The sequence below is a fragment of the Canis lupus genome, chromosome 5, assembly GCF_048164855.1.
Source record: "Canis lupus baileyi chromosome 5, mCanLup2.hap1, whole genome shotgun sequence".
NCBI lineage: Eukaryota > Metazoa > Chordata > Mammalia > Carnivora > Canidae > Canis > Canis lupus.
This window is the reverse complement of record NC_132842.1, coordinates 73,451,263-73,468,803: the sequence shown is the minus strand read 5'-3', so window position 1 is coordinate 73,468,803 and position 17,541 is coordinate 73,451,263. Positions and strand designations below refer to the sequence as shown.

At 57.2% G+C, this 17,541-nt stretch overlaps 1 protein-coding gene across 7 annotated transcripts in view; it reads right to left on the bottom strand.

The window, feature by feature from the left end:
- Positions 1-737: 737 nt before the first annotated feature.
- AHDC1 (AT-hook DNA binding motif containing 1) overlaps positions 738-17,541 on the bottom strand; it is a 63,939-nt gene continuing 47,135 nt past the window's right edge. For all 7 annotated transcript variants that reach the window (XM_072827585.1, XM_072827584.1, XM_072827583.1 and 4 more), the window contains exons 4-7: positions 16,201-16,312; positions 16,021-16,058; positions 10,728-15,644; positions 738-1,022 (exon numbers count right to left, since the gene is read on the bottom strand). In XM_072827585.1, the coding sequence (XP_072683686.1) occupies positions 10,771-15,570 (4,800 nt within the window). In that variant the 5' untranslated portion in view covers positions 15,571-15,644; positions 16,021-16,058; positions 16,201-16,312 and the 3' untranslated portion in view covers positions 738-1,022; positions 10,728-10,770. The remainder of the gene's footprint in view (positions 1,023-10,727; positions 15,645-16,020; positions 16,059-16,200; positions 16,313-17,541) is intronic.

Sequence of the window (17,541 nt, the reverse complement as noted above, 5' to 3'; positions counted from 1 at the left end):
TCCCTCCCTGCACTTGTGGGGTCCTGGAGCATGGGACACAAGAGGTGAGACCCAGGACCAAAACCAAGGACCTAGGAAGCAGAATCCCTGGATCTGGGACATAATGCGTGGACCAGGGGCCTCGAAGCCCTAGGGAGCAGGCTGGCAATCCCAGTGGCAGGGCCTGCACTGTAATCTGGGAGTTGGGTGTGGGGGGGCGGTTCCCAGATGCCAAGCAGACTCAGATCTCAGGCAGAAGGGCGAACTCAGAGGGAGGGAACATATGAAGGTATTTCAACTCTGGGGAACCAGTGTCTGGTGACAAAACCCAGCCAGGTGTCTTCCATTCCATCCACCCTCACTCACCCCCTTTCACAAGACACAAGGTGATTTTTTTTTTTTTTTTTGCTTTTTTTCATTTCTTTTTAATACAAACTTGGATCTTTGGGTGTGTCCTGCCAAAACAGAAAACAACAACAACAACAGAAGAGAAAACCCAAAAGAGTGAAAAATAAGAAAGAAAGAAAAAAAAAAAAAGCTCCCGCAAGAGGTTCTTCTCCCTCCCCCCCACCATGCGAATTTGCACACCACGGGACCACAGCAGGTTTACAGAATGCAATATACAATCCACGATTTATAATAAAACAGTATATACAATAAATAGGATATTGTTCATTTTTGTCAAACGACCTGTAGATAAATTTCTCAGTGCATACTTGCAGGGGCTCTGGACACCTCGGGGCCCCGCTCGCAACCTCTTGCACACGCTCGCTCTCTCTCTCTCTTTTTTTTTTTTGTCTTTTTCTAAAACTGTGTTTTGTTTTTAAGTTTTGTACATTTTTAAAAAGTATTTACAATTGCTGGTTTTGTGCAGAAAGGGCTCACCTTCGGCTTCTGCGTGGAGGAGATGGGCGGGGAAGGGTGGGGGGAGATGGTAGTGCAAGGGGGTACAGGTGGGGTAGGGTGGGAGGCAGAGGGGCAGGCGCTCCTGCCAGAGGACAATGTGGACACTGGGAGGGGTCTTGGCGTTGGTTTTCTGAAAGCTGCAAAGAAACACAAAAGAAGAGCCAGAAGTCAGTGGTAAGCAGACATGGAGCTCTAAGAATGGAGCAGGACCCCAACCCTGTTCCTACCAGGATTCTGGGAGAAGCTAACCACATTGTTCCTTCTTCCTGAAGACTCCAAACAGCCCCTCGTGAGACAATGGACTGTTTCTGGCCTTCTCTGAACTCAGTTTCCCCATCTGTAAAATAGGTTTGTATCCAAGGCCAGCCTCAGGGGGTAGGTAAAGGAGGCTCTGGGAGAGGAGTCGGGGTCCCAGGTGGCACAATTTGTTAAGAACTTGGGCTCTTGGGACACCTGGGTGGCTCAGTGGTTGAACATCTGCCTTTGGCTCAGGTGGTGATCCCAGAGTCCTGGAATCAAGTCCCTGTGCAGAGCCTGCTTCTCCCTCTGCCTATGTCTCTGCCTCTCTGTGTTTCTCATGAATAAATAAAGTCTTTACAAAAACTTGGGCTCTGAGTCAGACACAGCTGAGTTCAAATGCTAGCACCCCTGGATAGCTCTAGGACGCTGGACAAGTCAGTGAATCTCTGTGAGCCTCAGTTTACTCATCTGTAAAAAGGGGATAACCCAACTATCCCATAGGTTTGTTTGGAGGATTCAGTGGCTTAGGGGTGGATGAAGCCTGGCACATGAAACATGAAAAAAAAAAGATACTGATTATACATCATTATTTTCCTGGGGCCTTATTTTCCTATTTGCCAGCTAGGTGCCCCAAGTCTCAGTTTCCTCATGCAACAATGAATTTAGTAATTCCTCCAAGCTAGGCTCTGGTGAGGAATGACACAGTGGGGAACACAGGGCTTGAGTACAGCAGAGGCAAGAACTGCACACCTGTGCATTTTCCTTTCTTCTAATTCCAGCCCCTTCCCAGTCCCCTCCAACGCCATTCTGTTCCTTACAGAGGCAAGGTGACCAGAAAGTCTGTCTGAATAAAGAAATTGCCCTGTGCAATACTATCTATGTTTGGCTGCACCCCTGCCACCTCCTGAGGCTGGGGAACTTCTAAGGTCCCATCCCTATAATCACCAGACACCAGAGGTCTGATGTACCCTTTCTTCAGACTTCCCCATCCAGAACCCAAGGCTTTGCTGAGGCTGCTGGGAAGATGCCCGGTTATCCTCAAGACCTGCAGTCAGGAGCCTGGCCCTTTCAGGGTCTGGCCCCCTTGAAGAGCCCTGAAATTCCTGTCCCCACACTTGGTGAGCGACCATCCCACCAGAATTATGGGGTGGGAAGTGCTAAAACTGCCTTCTCAGACCCCTTCACAGAACACCCTCCCTCCCCCAGCCCTGCAGGAAGCAGGCGACCACAGAAAGCCTTTCCTCTCTTGTCCTTTCTTGGCTTCCCTTCCCAACAGGGCCACATTTAAATTCTGCTCAGCCTCGGCTGCTGTCTGCTGGGCAGTCAGCCCTGGGGAAGACTTTTGTCCTGAGGCTGGACTTGCCAGGACTCCCCCCAGGGCCAGGGGAACCAGGTGGGCTCCCGAGAGGTAGGGGAAGCCCCCATCCTGGTCTATCAGCCCAGGTGGCAAGCAGAGTCTGGGAGGGGAAGGGTGGGAGGTGCAGCTCTGTTAAGCTGTCAGGTCTCTTGGGGGGGGGGGGCGGTGAGGGAGGATGAAGGATTAGCTGTAGGGGAGGGGGAAGAAGTGCCCCTGTTAGGGTGCAGCTGTATTATAACCAGGGCAAATGGCAGAAAAGCAGTTCTTGGGGTAGGGGGTGCTGTTGGGATGGATGTCAGTTCTCCAGTTAGGGTGATAAACAGGAACAGCTGTAGCCATAAGCCGGGTATCATTAGGGCACAGGACTACTGTATCTGGGGGAAGGGGTTCAGCTGGGGGGGGATGTGCTGGAGGCATCTATCTGTAGGGCAGCTTTACTGCAGTTGAAGAACAGCTGCCAAGATAAGGAACCTTTATTGGGGTGGCAGGTATAGTGTGCTGGGGTGACAAGTGAGGAGGAGATTCAAGACTGGCTGCCCCAAACCACTCAGCAAGTGGACTGTACCAAACCCCAGCCTTCCCTGCTCCCCCTAAGGGCCCCGGGGCAGGCTGGGAGCCTCTGCACAAATCCCTGTCGCCCCCGCCCCCTCCGGCCCTTAGCCACTGCCAGTGACCCTCTCCAAGCCAGGTCTCCATGGTGATCTCAGCCCAGCAGGCAGCTCCTGCCAGAACCATTCCCGCGGTGCCGGCGGCCAGGCAGCAGGGAGGCTTTCTCACCCTCTGCTCAGCCCTCCCAGTCTCACCTTCCTCCTCCCTCTGCCCTCCCTACCTTTCAGGACTGGGCCAGAATCTGGGGGATGGTGGGGACGGGGCCTGGGGAGAATCAGAACCAGAGGTTCCCGAGCTGGGAGAAGGGAGGATGCTGCAGCTCTGCAGAACCCTTGACCTCTCTGGGTTTAACTCCCTAAAACAGAGCTAGTGCTGGGGTGCCAGGCGGCCCCGTGCTGGGCACTGAGGACAAAGCAGAAGAGGCGATCTGGCCCCTGCCCTCTGCCCTCGAGGGGCAGAGAGGGAAGCAAAGCAGACCCCACAGCAGGCAATTACAATGTAGGGAGACGGGGGCTGTGCCAAGGGGAGCCCTGGGGGGGGGCCTGAGGGGGCACCTAACCCAGCCTTGGCAGGAGGAACTATGGCTCTTCAACTCACTGCCTAGCATGGTGCCCAGCACACGCCAGGGTCAAGAGTATGTGCTGACTGAATGCCAGAGCAATGACCGGTCTAAGTCCGATCAGCGTGGTGAGGTCCAGCTCAGGTCTTGCACACCTCCAGGACGCCTCCTTAGACCACCCTGTTACCATAGCTACTGGTACACTTGTCATTCCCTTCCCTGCTCCTCCAGGGCAGAGACCTGTGTGTGGTACCTCCACATCCCCAATGCCAGCATGAGCCCGGGGCCCCAGGACACCGGCCATTGTTCCTGAAACTTAACCTTTTAGTGCCTCTATAATGAACAACTGCAGAAGCACATTCCACTGAGTCCTTGCGCTCCAGCAGTTTTACCGTCTGAGGTGCCAAGGCATTAACTGGTCTCTGCCTGTCAGTAGGGGCTGGCACCAGGAGCATCAAGGGATAGCTGAGCGGGGATCCACAGTGCTGCAGATCATATATAAATCAGGCTGTCCTCAGAGAGCTGCTCTCCCCCTCAAAAGGAGCACATTCATGCATTCATTTAAGGGACCAGCAGACATGTATTCACACCCACCAACTGCCAGGCCAGGAGCTGAGGTCTAACCTCCACCTTCTGGTCTCTGCCCTCCAGAAGGGGGTTTTAACGTCAAACAAGGCAGTGGAGCAGAAGGCAAAGAGAATGCAGGAAAGTTGGATTTGCCGTGCAAGTCCTTTCCCTCTCTGGGCTTCAGTTTCTATATAAAATTGGGGGCTGAACAGGTAATGGGGAGCATATTCGGGCCCCAAAGGGGTCAGGGGCAAACCACAGCTGCCCAAAGGCTGATCCAGTTAGGTGTGTAGGCCCCTCAAATGTGGGGAGGAAACTGCTTCTGGGGCTCAGACCACACATGACAGATGGGAGACACCCTCTGGGAGGATGTACGGACTGTAGGGCGTGGGTCTGGCTCTCCTCCCCACTCCAGGGAATGTTTTCAAAATCTGTGTCTACCAGTGACCAGAGGTACTCCTTAAACTCTAGGTCTGGCAGTCATTCCCTCCTTTAGAATCTTTCCCCACCTTCTCCACTGCTGGGCATAGCGGGGGATGCTAATGGGACCAGACAGAGTTCACAGCCATGGTCACCCACCAAGCTTGTGCGGATCTCCCACCTTGCAGAGCTGCACACTGCTTACAAGTCCTAGGAGGCTCTACACCCAACACTCACACTCTCTGCCTTCCTGATCAGAGAGGCCTCTGTAAAGACAGGCCCTGGCCATGGGCTGTTGACACTGAGTGATCACCAAGGGCCCTTTCTGGCTCTATCATTTTATGCTTCCTGCCAGGGTGGCTGTGTCTTTGGGCGAGTTCCCCCACCCTGTCTGTAAACTGGGTGGGGTTGTACTTGGAGAACTCCAAAATCCTAGTTAGCCCGAAGAGTCTGAATTGGTTTATTTATATGCCCCTCCCCAGCCCCATTTTAGGAGCATATCTGAGGACAGTGAGAGTGACAGGAATGGTCTCATACCCACTCCCCAGTGCTTGCCCTTTCTGCTCTCAATTCTCTCTAGTCTACATGCATGTCTTTGACTCAAGGCAAAAAACAATGTCCCAGGCATGATGAGACACGGGGAAGACAGGGAGCGTGCACTGCAATGAGCAACCAGCCTAAAGGGGCCGATGATGTGGTGAGGACATTCTCAGGAAGGGTTGTCATGGATGCATAAAGCGCTGGAGATTAAGTGGGCCTGGGAAGGATCCTGGAACGCTTCTTGGAGGAGGTGACGGCTGAATGAAAGATAGGAACTGACAGGTGGGCGATGGATGGTGGGCAGGAAAGGGCAGCCCAGACCAGGGACAGCTAGAGAAAAGGTATAGGGCACTCCCTCCTAAATCCACATTCTGGGGCTGGAAAGCAAGGGTGTGTGAGAAAGACGTCAGGGCAAAAAAGGACCTGAATACCTGGGATACCAGGCCAGCAGCTGTAGACAAGGAGACTGGTATGTGTGTGTGTGGGGGCGCGGGAACAGGGACAGGGAGAAGTATGAAATCCACAGATAGTAAGCAATGGAGTCACAGGACCAAAGGGGTTTGAACCAATTCATCCAGTAAATATTTGGGGGGGGGGCTCCCGACACCACATATTCAGAAATGCTGAAGAACAAGCACTATGGTGGACACAACGAAGGGAACAGTCTGGGGTTGGGGGCGGGTGTTGAGGCAGAGTCATGGCAGCCATCAGTTGCACCGACCCAGGGCTACAGCTTCGGAAGCCTTTGACTTATTCAAGACCCATTTTCTTTTTGTAAAGTGGGTTCCACCACGGACGGGGCTTAAACTCATGATCCTGAGATCAAGACTGGAGCTGAGATCAAGAGTCAGACGCTTAACCAACTGAGCCACCCAAGTGCCCTTCAAGACCCATTTTCTGGCTCCAGGAAGTTCCTGCTGCCTGCCTTGCTCATGGTTCAAGAGGCGGTCCCTGGGATTTCCAGGGAGACTAGTTCAGTCCCTGCTCTGGAGAATGACGCCTACATGGAGACTTTGAATAAACACCTGTTTATAGGCTGTAAACTCCATGAGGGCAGGACCCTGTTGGTCTTGTTCAGTGGTATCCTGGCCCAGGGCAGGTGGCTAGTTCATGTGCGATGAACACAGAATTAACCTATTTCTCCTTGCTCCCTCGCACAGAGGGCACCATGGCAGCAAAAGTTATGACAAAGATGTCAAATCTCCTGGGAGAAAAAGCCATGACTTATGACAAAGTCATAAAGCAATCTTTTTCAGGTGACCTGCGCTGAGAGGGGATTGGTGTGAAGAACTGCATGGGAAAGGTTTCTAGCTGACCAGGGTCATTTAGAAGCTTGGGTCCTATTGCCCATTAGGCTTCAGGTCCCTTGGGGTGGGGCCTGTGACTTACCTTGTCTCTGGGCCCCCAGGGAAGAGCCTGCTCAGTTGCTAAGGCCAAAAACTAGGTGGAGTTTCACAGCCTCCCACCAAAGGACCCAAACCCACACGGGACATAAAGTCCTGCCTAGGAGGCAATAGGGGTAGCAGGTAAAGGGAGGCTGACTACAGAGTCCTGAGCAAGGAGGGAAAGGTCAGAGGTGTGTGTGTCACACAGACTGAGTGACAGAATTTAGTTGGTGGGAGGCTGCTGTCCACCCATTTACCAACAGATGACTACATGCTTACTGGGGGCCAGGGACGGGGCTAAGGGCTTCATGGGTAATCTCATTAGTTCTCACAAGAGACACAGCAAGGTGATGTGACTCACCAGGTCACATAACTGGTAAGAGATGGAACCAGGCTCTGCACAGAGGCTGCTCTGTGCCTCCAGGCATGCTCCTCGCCACCACCTTCCAGTCTCAGGGCCTCACTCCCTTGGGCTCTTCCGGGTGCACAGGGATGTGGGGAGACGGGAGAGGAGGAGCGTGAGAGGGCATGTTCACAAAGATATTACATTTCCAGGAAATGAGGGCTCAGCACAAGATGGCCTGGCCTGAAAATGGCCGTGGGAGAGGCAAGAAATAGGATGGGAGGGAGGACAGCCTCAGAGAGTGTGAAGAGAAGCCCACAAGAGGCCGGGCAGGGATGGCTGACCCCTGACGTGAGGGCTTCTTGCTCAGAGCCAGAGGCAAGATCAAGTGACCTCTTGAGGTTTCAAGACACAGAGAAACAAAGCCCAGAGCAGCTGGGGCCTGGCCCAGGTCCGGGCATGCCTGCTGACCCTGGTTGGCTGGTGGCCTTGGAAACTGCTTCCTGCTCCGGTCAGGCCCCAGGCTGGTATAACCTTGGAGGACCTGTGACATTTCTCTTGGCCTCAGGTCCATGCCTGGGAGGGAATGGGCAGGAGAGGGGGACTAGAGATTCCTGAGAGCCTTGGAGGGCACTTCCTGACTGCATACCCAGCCCCAGGGTCTGGTAGGGCTGATCTTCAGCCATGAGGGCCCAAGCGCTCCCCATCTTCTACCCCTTCCTTCTCTGGTCTGGCGGCTCAGTACTCAGACCAAGGGGGTCCCCTAGTCCTCAGTCTGACTCCCCTGAGCATTCCTCTTCTAGTATATGTGCTGCTGAAGTGAGCACCTGAGCTTTCCTCTTCTAATTCACAGAGGGGTGTGACCCTCCCCTTGCCCACAGTTCCCTCTGCCTGGAATGTCTCCCCTCCCCCGCCAAGTCTCTGTCCGTCCAAATCTTGCCTATTCTTCAAGGTGGAGCTCAAATGCGTCTTCTTCCACAGAACCTCAAGATCTGTGTAAAACATCAGACCCAGCAACAATGGTAGGGAGTGTCCAACCAACTTGTCATTTTGCAGATGGGGAATCAGTGGTGCGAGGTACAGAGGGAGTAGTATGGTGGGATACCCAGGTTCTTGGGCAGGAGGTGGGCAGTATTGGGTTTCAATCCTGACTCTACCATTTACTAATTGTGGATCCCCTGGGCAAGGTTCATAGCTGCACCTGCCTCCTCAAATCTCTAATGTGGCAGGGGCAGGGCACGACCCTTTCCTAGCCTGCTGTGAAGGGTCAGTGGGGCAGTGTGGCATGAAGGGTCCAGCACAGACATGTGTCCCTTTTCTCACCAGAAGGTCTGAAAGAGGACCTCTGATCCTAACACCCACCCCCTGCCTCTAGGCACCTGCTGCTTGCCACTAGGTGTTTTCAGGTTGCATCTTAGGTTCCTAAGGTAGATGCTGAGCTCCAAGGGCAGGAACCATGTCTGCTTTGTCTCCCCTACACCGGGAACTGGGATGGACATTGAGGGGCTCATGAGGTGGGGCTAAGCCAAACCACTGCTTCTCTGGGTGTCCCATGTCAGAATGTTCACTGCCCATTGGCAAATGAGCAGATCTCCCTCCAACACTTGCTCTGCGGTGTGTGTGTGCCTGGGGTGGGAGCCTTCTAGCTGATAACTCTTCAATGGCTCCCCACTGGTCTTGGAATATACTTCAAACTCCTTCCAAGGCCCTGACCACCTCACCCGCTCACTCAGTGTTACTGTCTTCTCTTATCAATGCCCCAAGGTTGACCTCCTTCCTGCCCCAGGGCTTCCCCCACTGCCGTTCCCCATGCCCAGAATGCTCTTCCCACTCCCTATCTAGCTGATGCCCCTTCAGCCTTCAGGGATCAGCTTCTGGATCAGGTCAGCCTGCTGCAGGCTCCCATAACCTCCTAGCTTTTCCTCTTTCGCAGCCCTTCCTATGCTAAGTGCTACCAAATGCCCCGCGTCATTCTATACACCATCTCTCTCTAAACTGGAAGCCCCCTAAGGGCCAGGACCTCATCTGTGGTGTTCACTGTGGTGCCCCCCAATGCCTGGTTCATCGTAGGTGCTGGACAGATGTCTCCAGAACAACTGAATGCATTGGTCCGAGGACAGTGCTCTCAGCTCCCAGCTCTGAGTGGAGAGCGTGGCCAGAATGTGGGGCTGGATGGCATCCCAGTTCCTCCTGTGTTCAGGCCTCACTGGATGGTTCCATTATGTATCTCACTGAGCTGTGACCTGCTCAAACACCCAGCCCCCACACTCATTTACTTTCCCATCCAGAGCCCAGGAGGAACGGTTTTTGGATTATTTCACATTTCTGGATTATCCGGGAGACATCTCCCCTCCAGTGAGAAGGATCAAGAGTTTGACATTTTAAACCCTAAGCAGCTTCTCCCTGGCCTGCTTCAGATCTGCAGCTCTGCTGCTTGCAGTGAGACGCATGGGGAATGGAAGGCCATTTTAATCTTGGCCTGGCTTCATTAGGAGGAAAATATGCTGCCAAAAAAAAAAAAAAAAGTTTGGTCCACTGTCTATGCCACGCAGAATTGCAAAACCTAAGAGATTATCAAAGTCAAACTTCTTGAACAGATGGGGAAACAGAGGCCCAGAGCTGGGGGGAGTAAAAGCATGGTGAAGGACATGTATGCGCTGACGGCCAATTGGGGAATGGTGTTTCCTCAGGCCTCCTGATTCCCACATGCTGCCCTTTGCCACCTTCAGCCACCAAGGGACCTGGGGTCAGGCAGAAAGGGGATAACAAGTTTCCACTGACATGACTTCAGGACCCTGAGTCACCCTGGCCTTGAATGACCTCCCCAGAGCAGGGATGGGACTTTCCAGGAGCCCTGCTATTCCTTCTCCAGGAAGAGACACTCCCAGGAGGCTGCAGTGACAACAGAGGTGGAGGATGAGGGGCTCAGACAGGCCCTCAGCCCACTTCCCCACCACCCACTCAGCACCCACTATATCCGAGGCAATTTTGTGACATGTCTGCTGTCCAAATAGTGGGATCTGATGGGCCAGTGGTGGCTGTTATTTCTGGAGCAGGTTGTGCTTCGAGAAAGTGATTCTTCTGACCCTGTCCCTTTTTACCACTTTGGAGGCATTTCCCCCTTTTGTGCCTCTGACCACTCTGAGCTTATCTCAGGTCAAAGGTATTGAAAAATAATCTTTGGGTGTACCTCGAGAAACTCGGGGGGATATTTTAGGCCATTGTGTAAAGCCCTTGCAGAGTGTGACCAAGATGTAGTGACCACACCCTCATCCTGGCCCTTGCCAGACTGCATCTTGAACTAAATGAAGCTCCTAGAGAAACAAGCAAGCCTGGCCAGGTCGGTACCTCGGTTGGGCCCTGGCAGTTAAATTACCCACCCTGCTTCACCCTTCACTCATCTCACACAGGGTCATGTAAATGCAAGAGTTCAAGTGGTGAGTGTTTCCTGGGATTCGGGCAGCGCCTGCCCCAGACCTAGCATGGACAAGGGAAATAAACATTTGATGACCCAAACCTGATGGCCCCATTCAATCTAAGGGTTCTCAGACCACTTTAGTAACTGAATGTTCGAGCCTCGGGCTGGGTTCCCTACCTAGGTGCTCCCGTCTTTTCCTGAAGGCTGTCCCCAACGTCTAATCTTGGACTCCTTCCTGAATCCCAACTTCCTATTAAGGACCTATTAAGGTCCCTGATCTTGTCCTTAAACCCTTCCTGCTTATCACTGTATCTCTTCCTTTTGCCTTAACTCTAATGTCCTCATCCTCCACCCCACCCCCTGCCAGGCCTCCCCGCCTGCTCCACCCAGACCCCCAGACTCACCCAGGAACAAAACCTCGAGGTCCAGTCGGCACTTCAGTTGGCACTACAGGGAGGTGACGGTGAATGTGTCCTCAGGGTGAGGTTCCGCCATGGGCCCCAGGAAGCCGCTCTTGGGGCCCCCACCCAGGCCGGGATGCGCCTGTGGCATAAAGCCTGGATACCTGTAGGCGGTATCCTGCAGGGGCAGCAGCGAGTCCCTCGGCACAGGGGACAGGGTCAAGTCACTAAGGAGTGGGCAGCCATAGCCAGCGGCGGCGGCAGCAGGGCCACGGGGTGGGCCAGGCGGCCGGGCCATCTCCAGCGGCTCCTTGTCGGCCTTGGGAGTGGCTGGCGGGCTAGCCAGGTGTGGGGCACTGAGGCACGCGGCCTCCGTCCTGCCCAGGAAGTCAGCCAGCAGCCCCGTACCCACCTTCCCTTCGTAGGGTGGGCTGCGGGCTGCCGAGCCCGGCGGGTACCAGTAAGCTGTGCCCTTGCAGCTGGGGGAGTCGTAGTGGGGCTGGCCCAGTGGCAGGTCCCGGCAGCTGAGGTGGGCCTGGGCTGCAGCTGCGTGGCCCAGGCTGGCCCCCTGGAGCCCATGCTTGAGGGGCTCACAGGTGGCCAGCTTTGTGGGTGGTGGCCGCAGCTCCTCCTTGAAGCCCAGAGTGGGTGAGCAGGTGGGTGAGTACGCCTTCTGCAAACCGGCATCAAACACCGTGGGCGGGTGGGCCAGAGGTGGGAAATGCTTGCCATCTAGCTCGGGAGCACCCAGGCTAGGCGAGTCGCAGTGGAAGCCTTGGCCGAAAGTGCCATCGGAAGGAGTGGACGGGTTCATGGAGTAGGGTCCCATGAAGTCACAAGGGTCTCGCTCACCCACACCGAAGGCCCTCGACTGGGAGGGCAGTGGTGACATGCTGCTGTCCCCACTGTAGTAGTCCAGGCCAAGGTCTGGGCTGTCCTGGAACAGGGGGTTGACTGGCTGTGGCTTGGGGATGAACTTGGCTTTGGCTGCTGCACCGCCCCGCTCCTTCTTAGCTGAGCAGGCCCCACCACCCCGTCCACCCCGCGGCTGCCGGGGCCCGGTGCTTCGTTTGGATGGGTAGCCTGAGGCAGTGGCCGAGGCGGATGATGCGAAGCCCAGATGTGAGGCCTCGAACAGGTCCACCTTCTTCCGCCGTCCACGGCCCGGCTTGGAGCTGCTCTGGAAGAGGACGCTCTGGTTCCAGTTGTAGCCGGGGGCAGAGGATGCCTCGTTCCAGTCCATCATCAGTTTCTCCAGGCTGGACAGGCTTGACTGGCCCTCACTGCTTGAGGCCTCGCTGTTGGCGCGCCGAAAACCGCCGCCGACCGGCTGATTGAACTGGGTGCTGTCAGAGGATGACTCGGAGAAGGTCTCGGACACAGCTGTCTGCTGCTTCACCTTCTGCGGCGTGTAGTTGGAGATGTCCAGGATCACGTTGGGCTCGCTGACATGGCAGTCGAAACCAGGATTGTAGAGCTGACTGAAGGCCTCCGAGGCCCAGTCCAGGCCTCCATAGCCCTGCCGGAAAGGCCACTGAGAAGCCCCCGCAAACTGCCGACAGTTTTCAGGCGAGGGCTGGAAGGAGGAGGAGGAGGAGGAGGCGGCAGAGGCAGCGGAGGTGGCAGAGGCTGTGGTGCCCTTGGGTACCATGTAGCCACCGGGGGAGACGGTGCTGGCCCGGCTGTCACAGCGCAGGGGTGTGGGGGCTGAACCAGAGAAGGGGGCCTCAGAGCTGTTGAAGAAGGAGGCCTTGCTGGGTGGCAGGCAGGGGCCACCGGTAGGTGGTGGGGCGTAGCCGGCGCTGTGGGCGCTGCTGGGAGAGGCAGGCAGGCTATTGCCACTGCCATAGGCGAAGCTGCAGTCCTTGCTGTTAGCACAGTCCTGGCCCGTAAAGGGCTTAGCTGGGGCAAAAACGCTTTGTCCGGCCCCGTAGCCACCATACTGAGGTGGGTAGGTGTTGGCGGGCGGGTGGGTGGTAGGTGAGCGGGCCACGGCCGAAGGCGGGGGAGCCAGTTTCGGGAAAGTCTCGGCCGCCCGGCAGTCGGACGTGGCTGGAGTTATCCCATAGCTCGCTGCCCGGCCAGGCGGGAAGGTCTGGCGAGCGGACAGGACAGGCTGGAAGGAGGGGTCCGCACCAGCCCCGCTGCTGCCCACAGCCACTGGGCTGGCCTTGGCCCCCCGGCTGGGGAAGCTGGCCAGGCCCCGCTGGGCCGGCAGGGTGCTGGTGGGGGGTCCCGCGTAGGTGCCCGATGCCTTCCGGGACTCCGGGCGAGAGGCTGAGAGGGCAAAGTCTAAGAGGTCGGAGGAGTCATCCGAATCCAGCAGTGAGCGAAAATAGCCGGTGAAGAGGTTCTGGCGCTCCTGGCTGAGCTCCGTCTGGCCCGCGGGCGCGCCGGTGCTATAGTAGCTGCCTCGGCCTGACGCCCCGCTCTCTAGCCCAGTGGAGGCAAAGGCCTGGGCCTCGGTCCCCTGGAACCCGCAGTTTCGGCCAGCTTGCCCGCCCGGGTGCCCGTGGTGAGGGGCCCAGCCACCACCCTTGTCCCCGGCCCACTCAGCGCCTGCCTCCCCAAAGCCGGGGCCGCTAGGCACCTGCTCTGGGAACAGAGTCCCATTCTTCCGGGACCGCCTCTTGCGCTTGGGCTTCCCGGTCATGGCGTCCACCTCCCCCCGGCCCCGTTTGCGCGGGTGCCCCAATTCGGTGAGGCTGGGACCCCCAACACCAGCAGCCGCCACCGCCACCACTTTCTTTTTCTTGCCAATGCCCTCAAAGAAGTCACTGAAGGAGCATCGGGCTGCCTTGGCTGCGTGGCCCCCGCCCCGGCCACCAAAACCGCCTGCTTTCCCACCGCGCCGTCGGAAGCCCTGCACCCGGTGCAGGAAGTGGGAGATGCTCTGCGTGTCGGGTGCCTGGTGTACCGACTCGGGCTCGCTGGGTGTCCAGCAGCGGGGGGGTGAGCACCGCCCGGCACACTGGCTCTGGCGGTTCAGGAAGGCCAGCTTGGCGAGGACATCGGAGTACTCGGCCTTACTGTCATTGGCGTCTGCTGCGTAGGACGGCTGGGGAGAGGCCAGCTTCTGCTTCCGCCGCCGCCGTTTCTTCACCTCTGGCATGGCCATGGCGGCCGCAGCCACAGTTGCCGCTTCAGCCGCTACCACTGCTGGCTCCTTGGGCTTGCCAGGACCCAGCAGCAGGTTCTTAGGGGGGCGGCCGCGTTTCCGCTTGAGAATAATGGGCATCTCCCCGGGTGGGAAGACCACCACCACGTTCCGGCCGTTGTTCTTCATCTTCAGCAGCGGGGTGGGCTCTGCTGACACGCGCAGGCCCAGCTCCTTGCCCTCCACGCTCAGACTGCTGCTCAAGGATGACACCTTGTATGTGGTCTTGTTCCGCCGCCCCAGCGAGACGGGGATCTTGGCCATCTTCACCACCATGCGCCGCACTCCCCGGCACTTGCCTTTGCGGGTGGGGACCACTGGAGTCTGGGAAGATTCCGGCTCCAGTTCTGGGACTGGGCCTGGGCCCGGCAGGGCAGGAGGTGGTGGTGGTGGTGGTGGTGGCGGGGGCTCGGCCAAAGCGGCCGCCAGCCCCGTAGGCATAGGCAGGGGCAGCAGGCGGCCCTCTGGTCCGGCGTCTGCCTTGCGTCCCCGTCCAGCTTTCCGTCGGCGACACAGGATCTTTGGCCTATCAGTGCGCCGCAAGGCGTACTTGGGGTGACCCTCAGGCCCGTGGGGGCCATGGGGCGAGCACAAGTCCAGGCGCAAGGGCTCGGCCAGTGGGCAGGGCCCCAGGGGCTGCTGAGGCTCTAGGCGGCGGCCAGGGACGTCAAGCAACTTGGGCAGAGGGTCAAGTGCCTGAGGGTCGAGCAGCTGCGACTCTAGGGAGTCAGGCAGGGTATCCAGGGCCTGTAGAGCCAGGCCTGGCAGCCCCAGAGGATCAGCGAGAGGTTGCAGGGGTGGCAGCTCCAGAGCTTCCCCAAGTGGCTCTAGGGCCTGTGGGTCCAGGAAGCGGGGCTGGGGGTCCAGAAGCTGGGGCTCTGGCTCGGGAGATGGTGGCTCAAGGGCCTGGGCCTCCAGCAGCTGGGCCTCAGGGCAAGTCAGGGAGGCCAGCTCACTGAGGATGTCGGCGTCAGCAAGTTCCGAGTAATCAGGGCCGTCTGGCTCAGGCTCCGGGGGCAGACCGGTGGCTGCAGCTGTGGCTCCAGGACTATGGCCTTGGCCAGGCTGGGGACTGTCCCTAGGCTCGGGCTCCGGCTCATAGAGGGGGTGGCTAGGCCTCTCGGACTTGGCATGAGGGGCAGCCCGCTCCTCAGGGCTGCGGATGCTGTTGGCCAGGCTGGGTGAGGAGAAGAAGCTGTACTGAAGGTCACCGGGGGGCGGGGCAGGTGGGCGGCTGAGTCTGAGGCCACCGCAGTCCAGGTGCACGCCGCTGTGCTGCAGGTCCTGGGAGAGCCGGGTCAGGTCCTTCATGATGTCAATCAGCTGCACCACCGGACGCAGGTTCACCCGCCCGTTGTCCCAGCGACGTCGGGAGCTGTTGCTGTCTCCCGCAGGAGTGGGGCAGCGGGCCTGGGAGATGGGACGGGCTGCCCTAGGGGGCAGCGGGTCGTCCCCCTTGGCAAGGACTGGTGGGCGCCGGGTGCTGGGGTCCCGGCGTGGGGGTGGGCGTGGGTTCTCGGAGAAGGTGTGGGCGAAGGCCTTGTCAGGTGGGCTGGCAGGGGGCCGGGTGGGAAGCAAGGGCCGTGGGGTGGGGGGGCCACCGGGGTAGTACTTGGGCTCCCGGAGGTAGTCAGGAGAGCTGCACACGGCACTGGAAGTCACCACCAGGCCCTGGGGCTTCACACGCATCCTGACCTTGTCCTCCGCGGGCCGCCGGGCGGGGCCGGGGCTGACATGAGGGTGCGAGAAGCCGGGACCAGGACCTGTGGGGCGGGACGGGCAAGAGAGCCCTCACCGAATGCCTAAGACCTCAGCTTCCCACATCCTCAGTGAGCCCCCTGCACCCCTCCTGTGAGTCCCCTCAAGTCTGATCCCCTGAATGACTCTCTGCCTTTTCCCAAAACCACCACATGCACCGTGAACCCCTGAGGGGCCCCAGTTCCGCTACTGGACAGCTCACCCACTTCTAGACCTGGCTGTGGGCTCAGGGGGAATCCCATCAGCAGGCTGGGGCAACCACTCCAGATCCAACTTAAGGAGGGGGCCAGGAAATCCTATAAAGGGCATGATCTCTTCCCTCACATCCGCCCCCCGCACCTGCCCCATCCCCAGGGCTCTAAGAGAAGCCTGGCCACTCACCCTCGGCTCTGCCGCCTGGGCTGTCACACTGGAGATCTCTGTGGGCAACAAGATGGGCAATAGGGGATCTGAATTTTCAGGTGGCCACAGCCCAACCACTCACTACCCACAGGCCCGGTCTCCTCCACAAACCTCCCCCGGCTCCCCTGGCATCCCCACCAGTGCACACACCCGGCTGACCTGGGAGAGAGAGGGCCCCCGTGCCCGGGGGCTCTGCCAGTTGCTGGCTGTCAGCTGGGGGTGCTGTGGAGCAACTTCGGCCTGAGCCCAGGCCTCGGGGCGTGGACAGCGCCTGGAAAGGACCATCGCAGCTCAGGTTTAGTGAGCACCTACTGCGCGCCAGGCACTGGGCTGGAAGCTGTCCAGGCATCGTTTCATTTAATTCTTCATACAAATCCTGTGAGGTAGGGGCTATTAATAACCCCATCTTGCAGATGAAGAAATGGAGGCTCAGAGATGAAGCAACATCATTCATTCATATACTCATTATTTATGGAGTGCCTACTTTGCACAAAGACCGGGTAGACAAACAGGGATCAGATAATCATACATGATTTAATTATTAGTGGGATAAGAGCTGCAAAGAAAAAGTGAAGAGTGCCTCAGGTCAGAGGTTTGACAGTCATACTAGGGAGTCAACAACAATAAAAGCTCACACTTGGGGGGGTAACTTCTCCATTGCCAAATGTTGGGCTATTAATGAGCACTTTATGTGGGTTATCTCATCTAAGCCCCGTGTAGACCTGAGATCAGTATGATTATTATCCCCACTTTTACAGATGAGGAAACCAGCCACCGGAAGGGGGTGAGCACCACAAAGATAAGGACTTCTGTCTGTCCACTTCTGTGTCTATCTCCTAATGCCCTGATCAGCACGTGGCCCACAAGCATGCTTCAAAAAATATTTACTATTTCTTATGAATGAATGAACTAGGTGCACAGAGCCATTAGCCCTGCCTTTTCCCATGTGTTCCCTCTTATTCATCTTCAGACCCAAAGGTGGGACCCCCAGAAGGGTGTGGAGAGAGGATGAGAGACAATCGTGAGGAAAGGGATGTTCTCTGACCTCTCTCCCATCTTTATCAGAGAGCCCTCTCTGATCTCTCCCCCTACTGCACCTATGGCCATAATCTGGCCCCTGCCTTGCACTGAGTCCTCTCTATTTCCCCTTCACCCATTACTGGTTGCACCAAGTCACCAAGCCAGTCATTAAGACTGGCTTTTCGGTGCGTCTCCCCCACAGAGTGTGGGCCCTTCATGGGTAGGCACTGCATCTGTCTTGTTTATCACTGTATCCCCTGACCCCAGGGCCTGGGCTTTGGATGCTACATAAATATTTACTAACTCCCTGAGCTGGTCAGGGCACAACTGGGATTTAAATCCAGGCATGTCTGACTCCCAAGGGAGCCTGGGGACTCAGTGCCCTGACCGCTGGGAGGGTCCTAAAGATGGACCCCGATCAGTCCTTACTGTTCAGCTCTGACCTGATTCCCAGGGTTCACCGCCCACCCCCCCAGACGT